The sequence below is a fragment of the Spermophilus citellus genome (genome assembly GCF_964194105.1).
Source record: "Spermophilus citellus genome assembly, chromosome: 6".
NCBI lineage: Eukaryota > Metazoa > Chordata > Mammalia > Rodentia > Sciuridae > Spermophilus > Spermophilus citellus.
Genome location: NC_138187.1, coordinates 40,139,754 through 40,164,533, shown reverse-complemented (window position 1 = coordinate 40,164,533; position 24,780 = coordinate 40,139,754). Strand labels below are relative to the sequence as shown.

The 24,780-nt window shown below is 51.7% G+C and overlaps 2 protein-coding genes across 8 annotated transcripts in view; one reads left to right on the top strand and one right to left on the bottom strand.

Moving 5' to 3' along the window:
- Positions 1-24,780, bottom strand: part of CHLSN (cholesin) — a 118,457-nt gene that overhangs the window by 19,040 nt on the left and 74,637 nt on the right. The window lies entirely within an intron of this gene.
- On the top strand, positions 8,993-24,643 carry GPR146 (G protein-coupled receptor 146). 3 transcript variants are annotated; one of them, XM_081299401.1, is made up of 3 exons: positions 8,993-9,141; positions 19,567-19,647; positions 22,017-24,643. In XM_081299401.1, the coding sequence occupies exon 3, from the start codon at positions 22,042-22,044 to the stop codon at positions 23,044-23,046; it is 1,005 nt and encodes a 334-aa protein (XP_081155527.1). In that variant the 5' UTR covers positions 8,993-9,141; positions 19,567-19,647; positions 22,017-22,041; the 3' UTR covers positions 23,047-24,643. The 3 variants fall into 3 exon arrangements, with proteins under 3 accessions (XP_081155527.1, XP_081155529.1, XP_081155528.1); XM_081299402.1 differs by having other exon boundaries at positions 8,997-9,141; positions 19,570-19,647; XM_081299403.1 differs by lacking the exon at positions 19,567-19,647 and having other exon boundaries at positions 8,994-9,141.

The following is a 24,780-nucleotide window of genomic DNA, read 5'->3' as shown; positions in this document are numbered from 1 at the left end:
CTTCTGGGTCCTAAAAGACCTAGTGCTGACCTGCTGGTGCATTTCCAATGTAAGCCCTCTGACCAAGGCAGCCACCTGCCAGCACAGGAGCTTCTGGCCAGGTTTCCTCTTCCCCGTGTGCCCTTCCTACTCGACAGGCTGCTTTGGGGACTCAACAAAGAGAGCAGGAGGGGGGAAGCTGGCTTAGCAGTAGGGTTTAGCCTCAGCAGCCTGGGGCAGGGGCACTGACTAGGGCACACGAGATGGGCATGCACATGCTCTCCACATATCTGTGAGGCAAGCTGTATATACCAGTATTCTCCGAAGTGCTGTATGCCAGGTACCGTAGGACAGTACACCCTACACATTGGGATACTGTCCTATGTGCTAACTACTGTGGGAAACAGATGAAAATACCTGCCCACCTAGATAGAAGATTGAGGCTATGATACCTAGAAAAATGAAGTGGGAAAGGAATAGAAGGAAGCATAGGCTTCTGTTCTGCAGTTCAAAAGGCTGGGAGGATGTAAATCTGAATTAGCACTGCAGGTTGCACTGAAAGAGACCCCAGCAGCACAGCCATGTGGACATCTGGAGACGGCAAGCACCAAAATGCTGAAGAGGAACACAGAGCACCAGGGGTGGGGTGTGGTGGTGCGGGAGGGTGTGCCAAGGGTGGTCGTAGCAGCTTGGCCACCAGGAAGTAAGAATGAGCCTTTACAACAATAAGTGTTGGCGAGAATGCGGTGAAAAAGGCACATTCCTATACTGCTGGTGGGACTGCAAATTGGTGCAACTACTATGGAAAGCAGTATGGAGATTCCTCCAAAAACCGGGAATGGACCCAAATGAACCATTTGACCCAGCTATCTCACTCCTTGGTTTATACCTACTATAGTGACACAGCCACATCAATGTTTATAGCAGCTCAATTCACAATAGCTAGACTATGGAACCAACCTAGGTGTCCCTCAATAGATGAATGGATAAAGAAAATGTGATATACATACTCAATGGACTATTACTCAGCATTAAAGAAGAGTGAAACTATATGGCATTTGCCCGTAAATGGTTGGAGTTGGAGAATATTATGCTAAGCGAAATAAGCCAATCCCACAAAACCAAAGGCCAGATGTTTTCTCTAATATGCAGATGCTAATTCACAATAAGGCAGGGGACACTAGGGAAGAATAGCATTACCTTAGATTAGGTAGAGGGAATTGATGGGAGGAAAGGGGAGGGGATGTGGGGATAGGAAAGATCGTAGAATGAAACAGACATTATTACTGTATGTATATGTATGTGACTAAATGACCAATATGATGCTGCAACATGTACACTCAGAAAAATGAGAAATCATATCCCATATACGTATGATATATTAAAGCACATAAATGCAAAAAAATGAGCCTTTAAAACCAGGGCCCAGGCACCCCTACCAAGACTATGCAGATTATCCAGCTATTCAGGAAGACCAACTCTGACACATTCTTTTGATTAACCAAACTGCCTGTCTGGGCAGCATGCCCCATTTCCCTGCCTGTCACCTCCCAGAGGAGCTTGTAAAACCCCGGGAACAAGCAGGGTTTGGTGGTGCGCCACAGCTGGACCTGTCGACCTGCTCATGCACGCAAGGCTGTGTCACTTCACTTCCCAACCACTCTGCATGCTTGGAAACGGTGTCCCTAGGATGAAGCCTGGGGGTGTGGTGGGAAACCCCCAGTGGGTGGTCTGCTGTCACCCCAGCAGGAGGAAGCAGAAAAGCGCAGCCTCGCCAGGCTCCTGTCATCAACGGCACCCCATTTGGCAGCATGGGGTATCCTCCACCTCACAAAAACTGAGGACCTCAGGCCCTAGAGCCTTGTGCCCCTGGCCCAGCAGCCCCCTCCTCCTCAGAGTGGGCGAGAAAGTCACACAGTAAGATGGTCCGTGACAAGGCACTTGTGGAGGTGGAGAGTGGCAAGAAACACTTTTAAGAAATCCAAGAGTGAGTCATTAACCAGACAAGGCAAGGATCCTGACACATGTGCAGCACCTCTTCAAAGGCCCCTTCAGTGTCACCTCAGTCTGTACACTCTTAAGACTCTGGGTGATACCCCTCAGAGAAACTGGTGGGCCCCCAGGAGCTGGTGACCTTGTCCTTCTCACAGGCTAGAAACGTCTTCGCCATTCTATTGAACACTTAAAAGGAGAATTAATATCAAGTCTACAAATCTTTTCTAGAAAAAGTGAAGGAAAAGCATCGCAAGCTATCTTGTACTGGAACAAGAACGATGGACGGAAGTCTGTATTTCCACATAGCAGCATCAAGCACCTGGAGGTTAATCACAACACTACTTGGTACCGCTCCACACAAATGAAACGCGTAGTTGTGGATTAACAAACACTTAAGAATGTTGGATGGAAAATCACAAGACATTGACGGAGATTTTTAAATATCTAATAAATGGAGAGACCATACTGTGTTTATGGAATACCAGATAACAGAGTAAAGATGCCGATTCTCCCTCATTTAATTATTGTTATTTTATTTATTTATATTTTTGGTACCAGGGATTGAACTCAGGGGCACTTGACCACTGAGCCACATCTCTAGCCATATTTTGTATTTTATGTTTAGAGACAGGGTCTCACTAAATTGCCCAGGTTGGCTTTGAACTTGCCTTACTCCTCCTGCCTCAGCCTCTGAAGTTGCCTGCTCCATAGTGTCTAGCAGAAATTTGATTTTTTGATAAAGGTTGTAAAAGCAACTAGTGGAAGAAGGGAGTGTTTTCAACAAATGATGCTAGAACAACAGGACATCCCAGGGCAAAGAAAGAAACCTTGAGCCAAAGAAGAGGAACAAATGGCAAATGAGCACATGAAAAGATGCTCAATGCCGTATGTCATTATGGAATTACAAACTGAAACAACGAGATGCTGCTTCACAACTTAAAAACTCTGATACTCCAAATGGTGGTGAGGATGTAGAATAACAGGAACTCTCATTCATTGCTGGTGGAATGCAAAATGGTGCAGAGGAGAGTTTGGCAGTTCCTTACAAACTAAACATTTTCTTACTGTGCAATCCCACAATTGTGTTCCTTGGTATTTACCCAAAGGAGATGAAAACTTTTGTCCACACAAAATCCTGCATATGCATGTTTATAACAGCCTTACTCATAATTACCCAAACTCAGAAGCAAACAAAGTCTCTCTTAATAGGTGAATAAATAAACAGCGGTATAACCATACAGTGTACCATTATTCAGCACTAAAAAGAAATGGGCTATCAAGCCATGGAAAGCCAGGCAAGATCTTACATGCATGTTGCCAAGTCAAAGAAGCCAATCTGAAACGACTGTATGACTTCAACAATATGACATTCGGGAAAAGGTAAGTTATCAACAATAAAAGGATCAGGGGTTGAGGGAGGGAGGGATGAATAGACAGGTAGAGGACTGAGTATTCTCAGGGCTGTGAAACCATTCTGTGTGACACTACCATGGCAGATACATGTTTTACATCCACAGAAGGCATGAAACCAAGTGAACCCCAATGCAAATGACAGATTCTGAGTGACAAGATGTGTCAGGGATGTCTTGCTGTCCAGAAGAGATATACCGCTGCTGCTGTAGGGGCACTGATAATGGGAAAGCCATGCGTGTGCAGGGACAGGAGGATATGGGAAACATGGTCCTTTCCACTGAGTTTTGTGCAAACCTACAAGTGTTCTGAAAAAAAGATATTTTGAATAAATCCTAAGCTTCACAAAATGACCTTGAATGGGTTATAAATTAAACTCAAATATTAAACTAAGACTTTTCTAAGAGAACATAGGGGGAAATCTTCAGGACTGGAGATTTAGCCAAGAGGTCTTCAAAGGACACCGAAAACAGATCCATAAAATTTAAAAGTCAAAACATCAGACCTCACCAAAATTGAAGAATCTTTTGCTCTGCAAAAGAACTCAAAAGGATGTCAAAGACAAGCTATGTAGGGGGACAGAATTTTTAGAAACTGTATCGTAGCAGGAGTCTCCTGTCTAGAATATGTAAACAAGTAGAAAATAAGAAAAAGACATTTCTCTGAAGAGGACATTCAGATGGCACATAAGCAGACAGAACGGAATTCAACATCACAGCCACGAGGGACAAGCAAAGACTGACCCCACAGAGATACTGCCGTAAACTTTCAGAACAACTACAACACTGACAACACGAAGATGTGGGAGACCAGACCTCACATCCACTGCTGGTAGAAATATAAAGGGACACAGCGACCAGCAAAACAGCTCAGCAATTATTAAAATCTAACATGAAATACCAGATCATGCAGCAATGAGGAAACGAAAACTTAATGTCCACACAAAATCCAGGACATAATTGCTTATGGCAGCTTTATTTGTAGCAACCAAAAAGGATACAACAAAAAAATGACCTTTAGTTGATGAGTGGTTAAAACATGGCACCTCCACACCAGGGGTTTTACTTGGCAACAGGAAGGAACAACTGCTGAGACCACAGCAGCTGGGCGACCTCAGGGCATTATATGTAAAGTCATAAGAAAGTCAGTCTCAAAGGCCACACTCTGATTCCATTCCTAAGGCGTAAGACATTCTCGAGGCGACACAATACAGAGATGGGGAACAGATGAGGGCTGCCAGGAGGCAGGTGGCCACAGCTGAACAGTGTGGTCGAGAAGATCTGTGGTGCTAGGTGGCCCTGCACCGGCACTCATGGAGCCAGTGGGAGCCTGCACAAGGATGAAGGGCCCAGAGTGCACACAGTGCAGTGACAAGATCCTGGTGTAGAAAATGAGCTAGAGCTGTGTTAAGACTGAGCCACTGGGAAGGTGGGTGAAGGGAACAGGGACGACTCTGCTATTTTTCTAACCTCCTGAGAATCTATAACTTTCAAAAATGATAAAAGAGCTGAGTACAGTGGCACATGACCGTAATCCCAGCAACTTGGGAGGCTGAGGCAAGAGGATCCCATGTTTGATACCAGCCTGGGCAACTTAGTGAGATTCTGTCTAAAATTAAAAGGGCTAGGGATGTGGCTCAGTGGTAGAGTGCCCTGAGTTCAACCCCCAGTACAAAAAGAAGAGGGAGTGGGAGGACAAAAACCTCACCATTCTATTTAAGTCCCAGTTGCAATGCCATCTGAAGGCCTCTCTGGACAAAGCACATGGCAGAAGCCCTCTTCTGCACCTGCTGGTCTAGGCCACCAGTGGAGACAGCTGCCCTTCTAGTATCAGAGGTCTGGGCTCCTGGGCCAGGGCCAGCAGCCCACGTCTTAATGGGCAGGGAGGGCAGGCTTGAAGATGAGCAGGTGCAGTACCAGGAACCAGGGGTGCTTGTAGCTCTCCCCTCGTGGACCCCCAGGAAGGAAGCACTTCAGGCATTCTGTTTTTAATTTTGACTAAAGGTCTGGAAGGAGAAAAGATACCCCTAGAATAAAAACTCTAGTTTCCCAGTAATCTTCTATCTTCCTCTTCAGGACTGGCTGTGCTGTGTCCGCTGAATCACGGGGTTGGGGGTGGTGGTGGTGGTGGTGTAAACTAGCCACCGAGGCACCGGCTTTGGAAGCACATAAGGACATTAAGTGCCAGGACAGCCCACAGGATGGCTCTGGCCACCTGTCCATCCGTTGGCTGGGCTTGGGGTTTACCCACATATCTGGAAGGGGAAGCAAGCTCCCTGCTGCCAGGTCAGGCATGGCAGCCCACCCTCAGCTCCTACCCAGTGGCTAGTTTTCAGGTTACAGAACCAAGAACTTGGGCATCCCAGGGCTATGCTGGGATCTGCATGGTGTCCTGTGGCACCAGGAAGCACATGCTCTCTTGCTCCTTCTTTGATCTTCATGCACAGAAGTAGAGTGTGTGGGCTTCTTTCCAAGCAGGTCCTAGCAGGAGCAAGGGGACCCTCCAAAGTCAGGGTTTCCCTTCCTGCCAAATAGAGCCGATAGAGCCTCCCCTGGTGGGTGCAAGATACCCTGGTGATGGGTCATACCAAAGCACCCTGACTCGGCCCTGAAGGGCATGCACTGTCTCCCTCTGCCTTGGTCCAGGAACTTGTGCATCTCTGGTGAGCCTGACCTCTCTGAGTGATTCCTGTAGCTACTGGGAATTCTACCTCAGTGTACAGAATCACACTACCATCTGCATGTGTGAGAGGAAGTGCAGTGGAGGGTGCCCAGGTTGTTTTAGGGAAAGCAGGGAAGCCTGAACCCTGAGCAATGTGTTCTCTGGGAAGCCTGACTCACCCTCCAACCTTGGAGAACAGCAAAGGGCAAGGGGCTAGGGAACTGTTGGTGCTGTCATCAATTCTATCTCTTAGATGCAAAAGGCAACGGGCTTTAACAGCTGGCGTCACAAGGAAGTTCAGTAACATCCTGGGGCTAACCCACGATTCAGTGAGATCATCCCCACCAAGAGATACAAATCTGTACAACGCCCCCATGCCACATACCTCTCACCCCAACTGACACTGCAGACAGGAGCAGTTTTCCAAGCAGCTGTTTTCCCCAGCACTGACGATGGCATCCAAGGCCCCAGCCTTCTCCTAGTACAAGATTCAGGCTGCACAATGGGCAGCCCCAGCCCTGGTGTTTCTCATTAGCACATGCAGTGTCCACTAACCTGTGCCTTTTCCCTTCTTAGCATGACTTTCGGCTAAACTGATTCCTACTACTTGCGGAAGTAGAGTGGCTATGAGGGACAGGGTGAGCTCATGTAGGTGAAGGTGACCCTTGTGGATCTGTTGGAACTAGTGCACAGGGAGCAGCTAGCAGGTGGGACCTAGAGAACCCCAGATGCCCTGGGCTGGAGACAGCTTCACTTCCCTTTGCCACCAAGCCTGGCCATCAATGAGAGTATTCCTTGGGGTCCTGGCCTGCTGGGAAGCAGAGGTCCTCTCTGGCTCACAGACCAAGGAGATGCTGGAGAGAGGAGGCCATAGGCAGGGTAGGATGCAGCAGGAACCAAGAGAAAGGTCCAGACACACTTCCTATACCCATCTCTGTCCTAGTCCCTCAGGACAAGTCTCCTGTGGAAACTGGCCTGCAGTGGGGGGCACTGCCAGCAGCACAGTGAAGGCTGCTGGCCTCTGGAATATTTCTGTCCTGGTTGGAAGGTGCTTTCCTGGGCTCAGCTGGAAGGGGCATACTTTGAAGATTTCCCTAGTCCACTGCTGACTTTCTGCTCCCATCCCTGGCTGGTTTGCCGGTGTCACAGACAAGGCAGCCTGTGGGAGGCTTGGCCCAAGTAACCTGCGGCACCCACCAGCTGCACACTTACCCAGCCACATCCTATGGCATTCCAGGGATGGGCAATACAGCCCGGTTTCTGACCAGGACTCCAAAGGCCTCAGGCTGTTTATACACTGGAAATAACAAGGCTACTCTTGGGCAGATTGCTAGAAGGACCCCAGGTCTCAAACCTAATCTTGAAAGCCAAAGACCACCTGGGCTCAAGCCTGGCTCCATTACCTGTTTTTTTTTTTTTTTTTTTTTTAATATTTATTTTTCAGTTCTTGGCGGACACAACATCTTTGTTGGTATGTGGTGCTGAGGATCGAACCTGGGCCGCACGCATGCCAGGCGAGCGCGCTACCCCTTGAGCCACATCCCCAGCCCCTCCATTACCTGTTGCATGAACTTGGGCAAGTTGTTTGAGTGTCCTCAATTAAATGTAAAATGAGGATGACAATAATACTGTATTCCATCAATGCTAAGGCACATTTTCTCTCTCAGCATCTCAAAAACCATGATGCTTCTTAAAATTGACAGTGTGTCAGAATTTAACTGGCAGGATCGGGATTTTTAAAAAAAGTAATCCATAAAATAACGGTGCATATAACATTAGTGGTATCTTAGATTTGATAAAATGTAGAACTATGTACCTCAAAAGGTTGTCTGAGGCCAAGAACAAAAGCTGACTCAAAACGAGCCTCAGGTGTCACTGATAGGTAATTTTAACTGATCTTGGCAAGAGCAGCACCTAGTGCTCTGGGGCAAATGTGGTTCCTGCTATAGAGCCCGGTATGGGGCTTATGTTTGGGAAATGCCTTTCTGCTCCTAAACCTCAAGCAGACCTCAGCCTGCCTTGCTGACCTTGGCCAAGTAAGGTGCTCAGGTTTAAATACTGGGCCAGCCTTGTGGCTGTTCCCATTATGTGTTCCATTCAACCCCTGGCGACATAGCAAGTCTACCTCAAAATCTTCAACTTGTAGGCTTCAATTTTTTTAAAAGAAATCCTTTTACATCCTAGACCAGAACATGCTGCTATGGTACAATTCATTACAAAAATTACAGCCAAGTAAATGAATGTGTATTTTTTTTTAAGGCTTGGAGATTGTTTTCATCTATTTTACTTTTAAAAATTCATACACAGTTATTTCTAGTGCATTATAGTTATGCATAACAGTGGTGTTCAGTTTCACATATTCGTAAATGCACTTAAAATTTTTCTCCATTTCATCATAATGTATTTTTTCAACTTTTCCAACATTTAACAGTAGCTCAGGCTTCAAAGGAGGTGCTGTCTCTTTAAAAGGCTTTCCAGTGACCAGCTCAGTGTATCAAGAAACTCCTAAACCCTGGAAGTAATGGATGAATTTGGAACTAGCAAACTCTGGGAAAGAGGGGCGTGTGTACCTGGAAGGGACAGATTGCAACTGACTCATTTCCTTCAGAGGGTGGCGGGGTCTGTTCCCTGCTGATTAGCGCATCTTATGACTCAGCAAATCTGGGCAAAAATACCTTTTAAAAGGAACTGAGTGGGCACCAAGAGAAGTCTCCAGGAATCTTTCAGAACAGGCCGTCAGTTTGCGTCTCTGGGCGAGTCTCGCGTGCACCGCCAACACGCGCGGATCACCCCCTACTTCACTAATGGGAGAACCGGACACGGCCAGGGCAGCTCTGCTGGGGGCGGGGCCTCGGCAGTGCCGGGGACGCGGGGGAGGGCAGGAGAGGGGCCCCCGGCGCAGCTACTGGGGGCCGGGAGGCGGGTTCGCTGCTGCGCTGCTAGGGGCCAGGAGGCAGGGCCGGGCTCGGGGCGGGGCTGACGGTCACGTGTGTACACAGGGCCGGGACGGCGTGCGCGCCGCGAGCCGCGCTGCTCTTCGGGTCGGAGCTGCCAGCCTGCCTGCGGCCAGTGCGCGGGCCATCGCCCAGCAAGCGGGTGAGTGGGGCGCGGGAGCGGGGCCTCGGTTCGGATCGGTCAGGCAGGCTCCGGGTCTCAGTCGCTGGGAGCGAACCCTGAACTGCGCCGGCTCCGCGGGCTGGTGCCCAGCTTGGACTCACGGCTTCTGCGTCCCGCTGCCGGGTCCGCGCGCCGTTCCAGAGGGGACCCTGTCCGCTTGCTGGGAGGGGACTGCCACTGAGCCGCGCTGAGCACTGGGGACGGACAGCCAGGGGCCGGGCACGAGGTCATTAACCTGCTGACCGGCGGCCAGAACTGCTGCCCACGTAGGCGCCTAGTACCGCCACTGGACCTTCACATGTCCGGCAGGGTACTTATCTGTTCTCATGGGGCACTGTGGTTATCGCTTTCGTCCCCTCTAATGTTTAAACTTTTTAGTACACTTTGGAACCATGTCTGCTTGGTGATAGGAGATGAAGTGTCAGTTGTCCCCGATAGTTGATAGGGCATAGAAGGGTTCTTCAGAGCCTCAATGGAAGGCAGTGCTCTCCAGCCGCCTTAATACTAGCGATCAGAAACGAACATTAAGTTACTTTTATAAACATGGTAAATCAGTTCTTTAACCCAGTCATTCCCCTGAATTTCCTAATGTGTGCAGTCGTCTTTACTATGCATGCTAACCTGAGGATAATTTTAAATTTGCTGTCTGCACCAACATTTATCACCTTTGGCCTTTTTTTCTATGGAAACATACTTATTCAAGATCTCCATCCCACTTTAAATAACCAGCTTCTATCCTGAGCAGCTTGACATGTACTTCCCACTTCCCTTCATATCTTCAGTATGTTCAAAGGCCCCTGCAAATTTGTGTGAATAAAATGGTTCTGACTATGTCACTAGGCTACTCAGGGGCTGGGGATGTGGCTCAAGCGGTAGTGCGCTCACCTGGCATGTATGCGGCCCGGGTTCGATCCTCAGCACCACATACAAAAACAAAAAACAAAAAACAAAGATGTTGTGTAGGCCGAAAACTAAAAAAAAAAAAAAAAAAAAAAAAAAAAAAAAAAAAAAAAAAATTCTCTCATCTCTCTTTAAAAAAAAAAAAAAAAATTTACACCCAGTAAACAGTTTCATTGTTCAGGGCCTGCTGTGTGGCTACTTACTACTGTAAGGTCCAGATCCTACCTCCAGTGTCTTCCTGAATGAAGATGGCCTCTAAAGACAAGTGGACTTAGGAGTAGTTCGTATGCACCTTTTCACAGGAAGCCCACTGCCTGGGCCACATATGCATCCAACTATAGTCCTGCTGCCCTCATAACTATAGGAACATCCCAAGGAGATAGGACCACAGATTCAGGGCAGAATATAAATGTCAAAGGTAACCTGGTGTCCCTGTAACTCATGACCACTAGCAGGTTGATGGGAAAAGGTAATAAACATTTCACCTACTGTGAATTTAGGTTTAGGTTAGGATGTCAAGACAGACATATCTATTTAACAGCGAACAAATGACATGCTTGCAAAATTTATCTGAGGAATATGCTTGTGTAATTTACAGGTAGGAAGAGGGACATGCTGGTCACCAGGCAGGGGGAGGAAATCTTTGGAGAAGATATCTCTGGAATCTTGAAACTGTAACCTCACCTGGCCTTTAATGACCCAACCACACTGTTGAATCATGTATATCAAGGCCGTGCTTTTGAATTGGGGTGTTACCACCCAGAGCCTCAGGTCCACTGTGTAAGTGCACATGACAATCAAAGGATACTGCTTTCTCTAAATAGTGTTTAGAGAAAAGTGTTTCCCAGTTATTTCCTGCTGCCTTCTCAACTCCCTAAGATGAAAGCTGAGTTTTCATAACCCACTGGTCTGGCTGGGCAGCCTGAAACTGTACCTGTCTATGGGTTCTCAAAGGGCCCATCATCCCAAAACACTGCCCACTATCAAAGAATGAGAGGGCTCAGTTTAGAGGGTAAAATGGTTTTTTCTTTTTTGGTACCAGGGATTGAAACCAGGAGCTTACCCACTGAGCCCCATCTCCAGCCCTTTTTTGTATTTTATTTAGAGACAGGGTCTTAAGGAGTTGCTTAGGGAAACTAAGTTTTTTCTTTAACATGAGATGCTAAAATAGATGCTGCCGAGGAGCAGAATTTAGTCACTCAGGAGCAAGTCCAGGAGCTTCCACATGCAAACAAAGCAGAGACAGAGTGACACACCAAAGGTCCAGCCTGGGTCTCTTCCATACAAGAGCATGGCCAAGAGTTTCCCCCAACTTAATTAGAACCAGAGCAAACTAAGCAAGCAGCTGTTACTTTTAGACCAAATGTGACAAGTAAAAATAACCACCAAGGCTGGATAAGATCTCTGGCTCCCAGTCCTTCCCTGCAGGTAGAACCACACCTTGCTAAAAGCTGGGGTGATCAGGGAGCCAGAAGGGGTGCCACACCTGCCCAGAGTCTGAAAGGGGAGACTTTATCTGTTCTCAAATTTCTGAGAAAGCCTTTTATGTTTGGTTGGTTTTCCCCTGGTCTGGTGTAGCTGGAGAGGGCATGGGCCTCAAACCAAGTTAGTTTGGGAACAGGAAAGTCCAAAGAACTAGTACTCCAATGACAAAGAACGTGTATCCCATCTTCCAGGGAACAAAGCCCCAGGTCCCTTGCATAGGCACCCAGCTTGCACCCAGCTTGCTCCCTGGCCAAGGATGCTTGGTCTCAGTCCCCCCAGAGCCTCCTGGAGCCAGCAGCGTGCTCATTGTTTCCCATGGAGAAGGAGAGCAAGCCCTTTTGTTTATGCCTCTAAGCCAGGTTGCTTGGTTCACTCTCACTACTCCACAGTCAGAACTATAAAGAGCAAAAGGCTACAAAAATAGAACACCCATCTATATAATGAAGCTTTCTTGTCACACCCCAGGAAGACACAGTGTGACAAGAATCAGTGAGTACAGCTCTCCACATTGGAAAAAAACCTAGGACAACATCAGCCTTCCCTGAGCGTCTGGCCTCTAGAGCTGCGTGTTCATTGTTGCCAGGGCCCCTGCCTATTATCACAAAAGGAAATCAACATCTAGGAGTCATTTTCAGAGCACACTGATTGCTCCAGAACATTCACTCAAAGTTGAGAGTCTTGTGCACAACAAGTCTCTTTCCCAACAGACACAACCAGAGCTGGGTGCCTACTGATTCCCGCTAACCCTCTCAGCATGCAATTCCCAGGCCTTGTAAATCTATTTGCAGGGAAATCTAACTCTCTGAGGAGTCAAAACAGACAAGACCACTGTCCTGTAACAGGGGCACTGCAACCCCACCTGGTTGCTATCCTTTCTAATCTGGACCTTGGGCCAGGCTGCTGGGGCAATACAGAGACACTTCCCCTACCTGCAAAGGCTCTGCATTGGTAGCAAAGAGAGATGGTTATGCAGACAGTCTTAATTCAGCATGAATGACTGAGGACAAGGGGAGATAGTGGCCAAGGAGGTGCTGGGATCCAGAATTAGGGTGGGGTGAACAGGGGAAGCAAGGAGGGCACCCTGGCATGGACCTCAAACAATGAAAAAGGATGTCCTGAGATTTAGTGGGACTTCATCAGTGTGGGAGTGGCAGGCTGTGGTTTTAATGAGTCCTTAACAAACAGAGAACAGAATTTCCTGATTAAAAGAAATGAAATGACAGGGTATTAGGGACACTAGTTCAGCTACCTAGAAGCAGGGAGGTTCCCCTGTGGGGTTTTGTTCTGCTAACTTGATGTCACCCACAGTTGGTCCCCTCCAGGGGCTCTTGCCTCAGAGCCACTCCTGGCCATTCATTGCCAGTGGGGATCACTATTTACTCAGTCCTGGTCATTCTGTTGCTCCAGTACATTCACTATTAAGCTGGTTTATACCATAGGGGCTCTTTTTAAACAAGCACAGGAAGAAAGATGTCAACATCTCACCTTACAGTGCTTCTCACAGCTAGCCTGAATGTGGCCTCATCCTTGTCACCTGTGAATGCAAGTGGAGTCACTGCAGTGCCTCCCTGTAGCCTCAGGGGAGCTAGGAATGTCTACTGTTTGGAGTGGCCCCACGTGGACCTCTGCAGCTCACCAAAGACATGTAGGGCTTTAAGATGTTTTAAGCTATGAGCAGAAAAGAACTGAGACCCTTGAATCCTGCTCTTCTCCCCAGATCCCCGTTCCTTGGAAAGCAGGTAAATACCACCAGAGAAACGAATATTTACACAGGAGTTTAATACCAGAGCAACATCAGGAAGCACACCATTTTTTGTCATTACCAAAGCCCAAACTCAGAGCACAGAGACTCCCATGTTTGCAAAGCCTCTGCCATGTGACAGTGTGCGCGGCTGTGGTGAGTCAGGTCCCCACAGTGTGAGTTCTGGATTCTTTCCTCTTGCATTCACCCTGGTGGCTCCACCCACCCCCTCATGGTGCTTACACATGGTTGTCACTTGGGCTCATGTTGTTGTCATTTCTACCTTCGCTATGGTTTCCTATTTCCATGTGTCAGTTATCAAAGATTCTAAGTGAAAGGTCACAGTACCACCAGGTCCAGCCTAGGGTCAGCAGATGCAGGACACCCTTCTGTGCTTTAAGAATGGGTGTATTTAATTCTCTTACAAACTCATGAGGATTTTTTCTAAATGTGAGAAAAATGAGGCATAGAGGTAGCCAAAGTTTCACAGCTTATAAGCAGAAAGACTGGTATGCAAATCCCGACAGCTCCATCCCCCAGCCTGAAATCCCAAGTACTTCCTTCACAGGGACACTTGGGGGGGTGGAGTTTCCCTTAAAATCCTCTGTGCCAGTTCATGCTGTCTCTAACTTGAGTCTCTCCGCACAGTCCCACCCTGCAGCAACTGTGCTGATTAGTGGGTCCATATGCTGGCTGCTGGTGGGTCTGGGGTCCTGAGCAATGTGGGTGCAGTTCCCCTTAACTACTGTGCCTATTAAGAGCAAGCAGGTCACTGCAGAGCTGTCTAATGGCCTCAGCAGAGATAAGAGTGCTGGGTAGAGAGGCCCCATATGGACCCTCTGCGGCCCACTCAGAGGCACGCACACCCTCGAGATGTTTAAAGAATGAAGGTACGCTCCCTTTAACTTTGTGCCTCAGTTTCCCATTTAGGGAAATCCCCATGATAATGTTAGGATTAAGTATATCTGTTCTTGTAGGCAACAGGGGTCCCTTGCTGGGTCTCAGGGGGGACCCAGTGACTCTCTGCACACTGCAGGGCAAAAGCTTTCACTCAACCAGCACCGTCTGTTAGAGTCCCTGTTTCATGCTCCCTCACAGAGCATGGGATGAGCAAGGACCAGCCAGTGTCTGCCACCAAGTTTTGGGCTGGTGGTACCTTGTTTTAAGGACTTTGCTCAGTAGCCAGCCCCAGCTGTCTGGGCAAGAAGCCCTAGCTGGGGATGGCAACTACTGTTCAAGGGTCCCTATCTCTGTCCCATTCCATCAGCCAGGTCTGGTGGCAGTGATCAACCACGTACTCACGTTGCCAGGGCCCCGGACCTTCCAGACCAGCCAGCATGTGGACTCGCTGGTCAGCACAGGTGCTGCAGGTGGTGCTATGCAGTGGACTTGGTGTTCTGCAGGCTGTTTTCCGCCAGGCCTGCCTGTGCCCATCTTTGATCAGGGACTTCTCACCTGGCAGACTTGGTGCTATGGAGTGCACCAGCCAGATGCCTCAAGGCTGCCCAACAGTGCCTTTTGGAGAGGTTGGCATGCTGGAGGGGCTGCAGTTAGAAATTCAGAAGAAACTAGAGTGAGCAGAAAGCCACCCACCCTGGGCAGGCATTAACACAGATTGAGGCCCACGAGGGAGCAGTTGGAAGGGTTGCTTCGGCCGGCTGGAGGGCTCTGCTCTCGCCATTGACACCACCCTGCCAGTCCCTACAGTCCCCGGAGTTAGACTTTCCTGGGTTTTCTTTTTCAAGAGCTTTACAGTAGCTCAGGAGGAGGGATGCCAAGGGGAAGGCCACGGGGAACCCACTGAGGCTGGAGGGTAGGTGGGGGCACCTTCCTGCAGTAACTGGAGCTAGCAGGCCCTGTGGGAAGGAGCTCCAGCTTTCCCCTCACCCAGGGCTCCAACAATCAGCTGTTGTCCAGCAGAAGACACCAGACCACAGCTGAGGGTCCAGAAAGAGAGGCTACAGAAACAGCCAAGTCCTCAGACTAGAAGGGACAAGGAGCCCCAAAGGGTGCATTCCCTGGAGACCCTAGTATACTCAGAGGGGAGCCACAACCTCTGTGCCCAATGGCCTGATCAGTCCACCACAGTGAATACTTAGGCCTGCCTCATTATCATGCCAGTCTGCCGGGCTCAGAAAGCACGATCAACAGGTCAGCCTGAGGTCACCCAGAAGCCAGCAGAGAGGCCTGGACAGGAATGCACAGAGCCACAAGTGGGTTGTGGACTTCTGCCTGGGTAACTTTTGCAACCCTGACCCTCTGGCTGTGCTACCCAATCAAGCTCTCCTCTATGGCGGCGGGGGGGATGGGGGGTGGTGTTGCTTTTGCAGGCCACTGGGATTCCCGCTGGGCTTTGCCCAGCACCCCACCCAGCGCATGGACAGAAGTCTCAGCACCTTTTCAACACATGTGTAAAGAAAAACAGCTTCCTGGCCAGGAAGTGCAGGGTGGCCTCCTGTAGGCACCTCAGTTCCAGTTGTCTCTTCTGACTGCAGCTCCCTATGATGCCCATGGAAGTGCATACTGTTGCTATGGAAGTAGTTTCTTGGGGACAAAGAGGAGAGGAGGTCACAGGCTGGATGGGCTGAAGTTTTAGGTGAGCCCAGGGCTCAGCTGCCTGTAAGTCAGCCTGTTCATATTTCATGGGCCAATTTGTTTGGGCTCTGTCCCCTCTGCTACAGTGAGGCTGGCCTCCCATTTCCCTCTCCTGTCCTCTCATAGGCCCACCAGCTGGAACCTTAGACCTCTGTATCCACTCATATGAGGCCTGGCCCTGGCCTCATGGTATACACACTTTCTTTTTTATGCATATAATTAAAAGGACAAAAAAGAAAGAGGGCATGTGTGTCACATTCATATGGTTAATGAATTCTCTTCAGGGAGACAGTAACATGACTGTAACTGGGACACTGAGGACAGCCCAAGGTCCACGCATGGGCCCTACATTCCCCCTGCTCCTAGTCGGGGGTGGGCTATTACTTGGTCCTTCCAGGGGCTCTGGGGGGTTCCAGGCGGAAGGACAGCTAGTTCATGAGTGGGAACTTGGCAATGCACCTGTCATGCCAGTGTGGCCTCCTTGAGCCAGCTTGACCTGCCACATCCTGGCTTGTGTCAGAGAAGGGAAGGGACCTTGGCACCATTTCAACCAGAACCCCAAAGGCTGGAGGGCTGTCCTCCCACAGAGAGCTGGGGGCAGGAAGCAGAGGGATCAGGCTTGCTGCATGTCCTCTAGGGCAGCCTTCTAAGGAAGTCGCACCTGGGGTCAGAGCATGACTGCGGACTGTTTACTCGTCACACGGGAGCTTCAAACCCTCAGAAAAGCCACCTGAGAGTCGCACAGGAGTGGGAGAACCAAGGTCCCGCTGAAGTGCGAGGGCTGGCGTCTGCAGTGGGGCTCAGCCACATGGGCCACGGTCGGCAGAGGCAAGCGGCTACCAGGCAGAGGCTAGGGGAGGGACACCAGGGGAGTTACAGGGGAAAGGGGATGGGAGACAGGGTTAGGGCCTGGCCCGGGGCCTAGCCTGAGAAGTGTAGGTCCCAGTGCTGATCTGAGAGGTGTGGGCACTGGTGTGGGACCTGGGTGGGAACAGGGAGTATGGCAGGTCCTGCAGGAAATGTGGGGGAGGGTTTCACGGGTGGGAGAGGCTGGTGACAGGAATGGAAGGAAGGTGGACAAACCAGCTGGTGACAGGAGCAGGGCCTGGTGGGAGGACAGCACGGGGAGGCAGCTGGACAGGGCGGGTGAGAGGGCTCCAGCAGGAGGCAGCACAGCCACTCCAAAGACTCCAGAAATGTGAGGCTATTAGCTGGGGCCTGCGGGAGCTGGGCGAGCAGCGCTTTGTGACTGGGGCCTCAGGGATGCGGGGACACACTCTTCTTCTGGTCTGAGAATGTCAGGCTTACTGGGGTCCTGCTGACCTGGGCCCTGTGGGCAAGGGAATGGCAGCAGGTGGCAGGGCCTGGAAGCTGATATTAATCCTGCCATCTGGCAGGCAGCTCTCCAAATGAAGATGGGCGGAATGTGAGCGAGTGCCAGGAGTGCTCTGCGCCTCGGGCCTCGGCCAGGCTAAGAGAAGGGCCCCAGCATGGGCTCAGGGACGAGCCTCTCTGCTCTCGCCCACATCTCTTTTCAGCCAGGGGCCTCACCAGAACCTCCTGTCACAGCAAACTCGGACTTCAGTCCCTCAGGGATGAGTCCACTTCTGAGGAGACCACTGGGGGGGATTTCTCCCCTGTCCCCGATCTCCCAGCACCTGGTTCTGGCTCCAGGTTCTCATGAAGTGAGTTCTTAGAGTCCTGGCTAAGCGAAGGGCAGCCCAGCCCAGGTCCTGAGGCCTGTGCTGCAGGGTGGAAACCTTCTCGTGTTCCCCAGCTGCAGGACATCCTTCCTCCCCAAACAGCCAGGGAATAGGAACCTCGAAAGGCCAATAAGTCCGATAGCTCTGCCCTTCAGGGCCAGTGTCCCTCCAGAGCCCCTCTGTGGCATGGTGGGCACATCCAGCCTGGACTACAGACCTCGCTGGAACACAGGCAGAGCATGGGCAGGGGAGATGGTGTGGCAACTGCCTGAATGGGACAGGCACCCTGGAGCCCTACGTGATAATGGGAGGAAGTATGTCACTCATCACCCTGTGATTAGGAGAGATGGGAACACTTCCTGACTTGTCTCCCCGAGCCCCAAGGGTCACAGCTCTTCTACCAAATGCAGAGGAAGTGGTGCTTCTGTCGATCGGCATCTCATCTTGTCCATCCCCCAGCTGCGGCCCACAGCCTGCCGGTGGAGAGCTCACACTAGCGCCACTGAGTTTCCAGAGACCCGTGTTCTGAATGCCACAGAGGAAATGGCAGAGTGTCACTCTCCATCTCTGACTGGGGGCTGGCCTCCATGGCTGTGGTAGTGCCCACCCACCCTCTCCAGCTGCCTCCTCTTTCCACATGTCCCTGTTGTAGACAGTGCCAGCCTGGGATGGAACTTGTCACTTTGCTCCCAGGATCTCCAAGTAATAGCCTGGTAGGGGGAGCTGCTTCTTGGGAGGTCATGTCAAAACAAAAAGAATGTCATTTTTAGATGGACTGAACATGGATAAAAATAGATACCTTTGGGCTTATAACCTTCATTTGAAGCAAAACATCCTTATAATTGACGTGGAAGAAAACTATACAGTTATAAATTCTTACACACTTAGAAGCTGCTCATACCTAACACGGAGAGGCCACTGTCTCCTCCTACATGTCCCAGCCGGTGCAAACACACACTCCACATGGTGCTGCTCTCTAACCAAGGGGCCAGGTCATGCCAGCACACGAATGCCCAAGAGATTCTAAACAGGCTTGTTCCATGCGACGGCCCGACAGGCTCCCGAGGATGGAGCCATCCTGGGCTGGGCACGGGCTTCCTTCTCCTCCTGCTCCACTAATCTCGTGGCAGGTATTAGGGCTCCAGGCAGCCCCTGTCCCCACTCAACTCCAGGGAGGGCACAGCAGGGAGCAGACCCACCAGGCACAGCCCGTGACAGGCGAACCTCAGGCGGCCTCCACCCCCTCTGGGCTGTTCCTCTTTAATTCCCCACTGATAACCACCCACGCAGGCTGGGGTGTCTGGGAGGGCGCGTGCTGCAGGCGCAGCCCCTCCACCCCATGCTTTAGATTCTGGGCCTGCCCTGGCCCTTCAAAGAGCTCTCTGTGTGCCTTGGTCTGAAATGAAAGCAGCCAAAGTCTCTCTATGGTAGAGTCTCAGTGAGGTCCAACTATTTTGTCCTTAGTTTCTACAGACAAATGTCTGTTCAGTTTATTTCCTCAAGGGAAGAGGGAACTCAGAACTGAGCTTCTCAACCATGCTGTGTAGCAGGACCCTGGACCCAGTTCTGCCAGCCCTGCTCTGGCCCCGGCACAGGACACTCTGCAGGGCTGGACGCAGGCAGGGGCACAGGGGAAGTGCCACCACAGCCTCCACACAAGCCCGGCCAGCCCCAGGAGCCTGGATGTCTACCAAGCCGGGTGAGAGGAGCTGAACGCTTGCTCCAGGAGTGCCGATCCATCCAAGGGCCACCTCTCATTTCTTAAACCCAGCTGTAAACAGAGATAGGGAGGGGCTGCTGCGGCTGCCAAGGGAGGCAGAAACTTTGTGAGTAATTTATTAGAAGAAAACAAGCAGTGGCCTCCACGGGCACGAGTGTGTGGCAGGTCCTCACACACACACCCCCAAGCCCACGCCGCCTGGCCACTAAGGAGGCGGCAGTGGGGCTTCCAGAGACACAACAGGTCCTTCTGGTTTGCAGAAGCTGCCTTGGCCTTGCCATGCTGCGTGCCGCTGGTGTCTGGAATCCACGCCACCAAGGAACGCGGGACACGAGATAAAGGTAAGAGCCGATGGTTGGCACTGCTGGGGGCCAAGAGCTGGACGGGGGCAAGGGAAGCTGTGGCACAGTGAGTAGCAAGGTAGGGAGCCTCCCAGATAGCCCAGGGACAGGGACGGGAAAGGGACCTGGGCACTTGACCAGGCCTATCAGATGAATATGGTGCGCAGCTCCAAGGCTCACTTGTAAATAAGCTGGGGGACACAGTGCCCAACATAGTGTGGAGGGCCCTTCCTTAGCAGAGAGACCTGCAGTCTATACAGCCTCTGATCAAAGGACATCTTGGGTTCTTGTATGCCACGTGAAGCCAGGCTGGTGGGGATGTGGCTATGGGCTGGTGACCAGGCAAGACCAGGATGCTAGTGGGTGGAGAAGCCGTCCACTGACACCCACTCGTAGTGGCCACTGAATGTGCATTTCATGGGGGATTCACAGCCATGGGCCAGAGGATATGGGCTGCTGCTTAGCCTCCAGCGACAGCCGGACGCAGTGCGCAGGAGCCTGGAAGAACCATACATACCTGAAGGCAGCATTTAATCATGGACACTGGCCATCAGGCATTCGGGGGGAAAGAGAAAAGGGGCAGCCGCTCAGTCAGACCAGATAGCAATATCCCACAAGTGGACCAGTCCCTGAGGTGCTGGCCAGGGTGGTTTGGTGAAGAGACTGCAGTCTGAGAGTGAGCAGCAATTGGTCCACATGGAGAATGGGAGCACACACTTGTCCTGGGGGGGGTGGGGGGGACAAGGCTGCCTTGCATGCACCCAGCCCTGGGCACCTGGCTCCATCCAGTGCTCACTGTCCCAGAGGCAGGGGGCACTGGTAGGACTGTGACCTGCCTACACACATCTGCACCTGAGGACTGTGGCCCTGCTTCTGAACAGGAACTCCTGCTCAGCCCAATTCTGATCACCTGACTCTGGGACAAGGACAGCTGAGGCCGGTGTGGGGGACAACCCAGGGAGCAGGAGAACCCATGCTAGGGGACTGCATGATGCCATCAGTGGTGGCTGCTGCTAGGCTCTTCCTTTCCCTCATTACCACCCCAGCCCTGCTGTGGCCCACCTGTCTGGTGTGAGCTTTGGGGTGGCGGGTCCCTCCCTGCTCACTACCATGACCCAGTGAAGCAGTGGAGAGCCAGGGACAATTGGTGCATGCCTGCAGGACTTGTGGGGCGAGTGGGGAACAGCTTGTCACGCGGTCACAGAGCTTCCTCCTGGCGGGGCCCACAGCGGGCGGGACCAGTGCCAACACCGGCAGCCTGGCTTCCTCGCTTTGTCCCTGCACTCTGGGAAACGGCGATGTTTGCTTTCTGTATCTGCCTGAGACGCTTTTCTATTCCCAGAACAGGAGTCTGGTTGGGCCAAACTACATTCCAAAGGTAAAGTTTCTCTCGAGGGCATCTGTCCTTAAGACAGCAGAGAGTTCTGTTTATATTATGCCTCTACTTGCCAGTTTCTTGTTCGATTACAAGACTTGCTATGTCCCCAGGCTCTGCATTGCTCCAAGGGGCCAGGCCCTAGGCTGGGGTGTCCTGATAGAGGGAATCCCCAGGTTGACTCCCATAGGCACCCCTCAAACCCGAGGATTGCAGTCCTGGACACCCAACAGAGAGTTCAGCTGTGCCTCATGATGGTGCAATGGGGAGGCTGTGAGCTCTGAGAAGCCGACCAGAGCTCCCTTGGGGCTCCAGGGTACACCATGCACTTTCTCCAGTAGTGACCCTTGTGGGGCTCTTGTTCCCCCCTCAGCTCCACTCACGTGGCACATTCCTGTCCTGCCTGCATGCACTGTCCTTCTACCCGTGTGCTTGTGCGCTTGCTAATGTGATGCTCCTGCTCAGCAGGTATACACAGGTGGGCGTGTGTGTTCACATCCTAGCAGGGGACAGACTATGTTTCCCACCCTAGCTCGTGGCAGATGCTCATCACACTCAGTTACACGAGGTGGGAAGCAGCCCTGTGAGGCAGCCTGTTGTGCAGGACTTGGCTGGGGTGCCCCAGCACTGCCAGGTGCCCAGAGTCCTGTGGATTCTAACCCTGAAGAGTCCCCCTACCCCCCGAGCCAGGAGGTGGTAGTAGCTCTCTGCAGGTGGAGAGGAACCCATGCTCAGCTGTGGCTTAGGACGCAGGAGAGTACGTGGAGCAGTTTCTGTCACATCATGTGTCACCCAGGATGCCATTTCCTTCAGAAAAGCAGGCTTCGGCAGCCTCACCGCACCCACTGGCATTGCTGTAGAGATGGGACACAGTAGCCCAGCTTGGGACCTGTTTTCATAGAACACACACAGAGGGCAGTTTCTTCCTGGCTCAGCAGTCTGGTGGTGCTGAACAAGGGGACAGGGAGTGACTGAGTGTCCTTTCTCTCCACAGAGACGCAGAGCCTGGTGAGGCTGCCATGTGGAGCTGCGGCCTGCTCAATGGCACGGGTCAGGGCGAGGAGCAGCTGTGCCAGGATCTGCGCCTAGGGCTGTGGGTCCTCTCGCTGCTCCATCTGGTGGCGGGTGTCCCCGTTGGCCTGGGCTACAATGCCCTGCTGGTGCTGGCCAACCTGAGCAACAAGAGCAGCATGACCATGCCGGACGTGTACTTCGTGAACATGGCTGTCGCGGGCCTGGTGCTCACGGCCCTGGCCCCCGTGCACCTGCTGGGTCCCCCCTACTCCAGGTGGGCACTGTGGAGCCTCAGCAGTGAGGCCCACGTGACTCTGCTGATCCTGTTCAATGTGGCCTCCCTGGTAACCATGTACTCCACTGCCCTGCTCAGCCTCGATTACTACATTGAGCGGGCCCTGCCGCGCACCTACATGGCCAGCGTCTACAACACGCGGCACGTGTGTGGCTTTGTCTGGGGTGGGGCACTGCTGACCAGCTTCTCCTCCCTGCTCTTCTACATCTGCAGCCATGTGTCCTCCCGGATCACGGAGTGTGCCAAGATGCAGAACACAGAGGCTGCAGATACCCTCCTGGTGCTCATTGGCTACATAGTGCCGGGCCTGGCTGTGCTGTATGCACTGGTGCTCATCTCACGGATCCGGAAGGAGGACACGCCTCTGGACCAGGAAGCAGGCAGGTTGGACCCCTCCGTGCACAGGCTTCTGGTAGCCACCGTGTGCACGCAGTTTGGGCTCTGGACGCCATACTATCTGAGCCTCCTGGGGCACATGGTACTGGTCTCACGAGGGAGGCCTGTGGATGGGCACTACCTGGGGATCCTGCACTTTGCTAAGGATTTATCCAAGTTCTTGGCCTTCGTGAGCAGCTCTGTGACACCACTTCTCTACCGCTACATCAACAAAAACTTTCCCAGCAAACTCCGGCGGCTGATAAAGAAAATGCACTGTGGGCAGCGGCGCTGCTCGCTGGACCCCGCAGGAGTACAGCAGGTGATGGCGCAGGCCTAGGGAAGAGGGTGCCCCAGGCCCAGTCCTGGGGCCCAGAGCCAGCCACGGACACTTGGGAGGCTCCACTTCCTCCCTCCCTGCTTTCTCAGCCTGGGAGATGAGCTTCTCAGAGGAAACTGAAGTTCAACTGAATGCACAGCACTTTGTTACCTGGAATGCCGGGCACTTTCTTCCCCAGAAAGAGATGCACTGACGCAGGAATGGCACAGGGGGTTTTTCTCAAAAAGACCAACCCTGGGCTAAGGCCATGCTGTGGAAAGCAACAGAGGCCCTGTGTGAAGAACAGGCGCCTCTCAGCTAACCTCTTGGCCTTCCGACCTTGTGCACCTGTCCTGAAGATGCAGGTCATGTCCTCACTCAGCTGACCTGCAGCCTTGACATCGGGCTTTTCTCAAACGTGATGAGAACCTGAAGGCAGGGTTCACACACCTCCCTTTTTATATAAAAAGATGTTTCACAGAAAATGCCAAGTTATCAAGATGAAGGAAACAATGCAAGGAAATGCAGACACCCGGCACAAGGACGGCACTCAGGACGCCTGCCAGGCACACTGAGGCTGCCCAGGAGTCACTGAAGGTGTCAGATGTGGCTGGTTTGAACAGGGACAAGTCAGGAGGGCTGGGCTGCCTGATGCTCCTGCCCCCACCGATAACAGCAGCTTAGTGTTTTCAGGATAGATCTGTCCTTCCAATCAACTCCCCAAAGTGTGCACAAAATGAAATATAAATAAACCGAAGGAAGAAAACACTATTAGGATTTCTCACAATAGCAAAGCTGATGGGCCTTCCTGAGGCAGAGATCTGGGCACCAGTAGAAGTGCCAGCAAGGCACAGAAGGGCATGAAGCTGGGCTCCCCACAGTGACCAGGGACTGTAAAGTGGCCCTGATTAGTCTGCTTTGGGCAGAGCTGCACAGGAATGTCAGCCGTGGGGCAATGCAGGTGAGGCGTCCGCCCCCCAGGCCAAGCCCAGAGGTGTCTGCAGCCCGGCCAGTCATGCGCCGTCAACCTCACGTGGACCTTTTGTCTTCACACTGACTAGACATCTACTTTAAAACGCAGGTGTGGGAAGAACCTCTGCTGCATCCTCCATGTGCCCCGATTCCAGTTCTCTAGGCTGCAATTACAGGCCCACGCCACCTAATCCCCAAACCTAAAACCCAGGAGGCTCTGCAAACAGGGCAGTTTCCCTCAGGTGATTCCTTGCAGAGGTGCAGGGTGGTAGGGCTGTCCTGACCACCCCTACTTCTGCAGAAACACTGGAATGATGTGGGGTGCTGCGCTAGCCCCTGCATTCTCTCTGACCACCCGGGAACACCTGCCCAAAGGCCATGGCGCCGGGCTGTACTGCATGGCCTTTGTGTGTGGGCCTCAAGCGCCTGCTCTGGTCTGTAGGGAAATTCAGCTGAGAGGTAGCTGCTTAGTTTTATTTATTACACACAAAGTACATCTCCTCAAATTGTGACCTGCTCGAGTTAGTTTGCCTTGTGAAGAATCATGGAAAGGGGCTGGGGTGGTGGCTCAGTGGTAGAGCACCCACCCAGCGTGTGTGAGGCCCTGGGTTCGATCCTCAGCACCCCATAAAATAAATAAATAAATGGCATTGTGTCCAATTACAACTAAAAACAAATATTAAAAAAAAAAAGAATCATGGAAATACACTGGATGCTCAGCTTTGTCTGCCCCCAGTGGCTGTGGGTGCTTGGTGAGCTCTGAGGGCCTAGTTCCTTATTCAT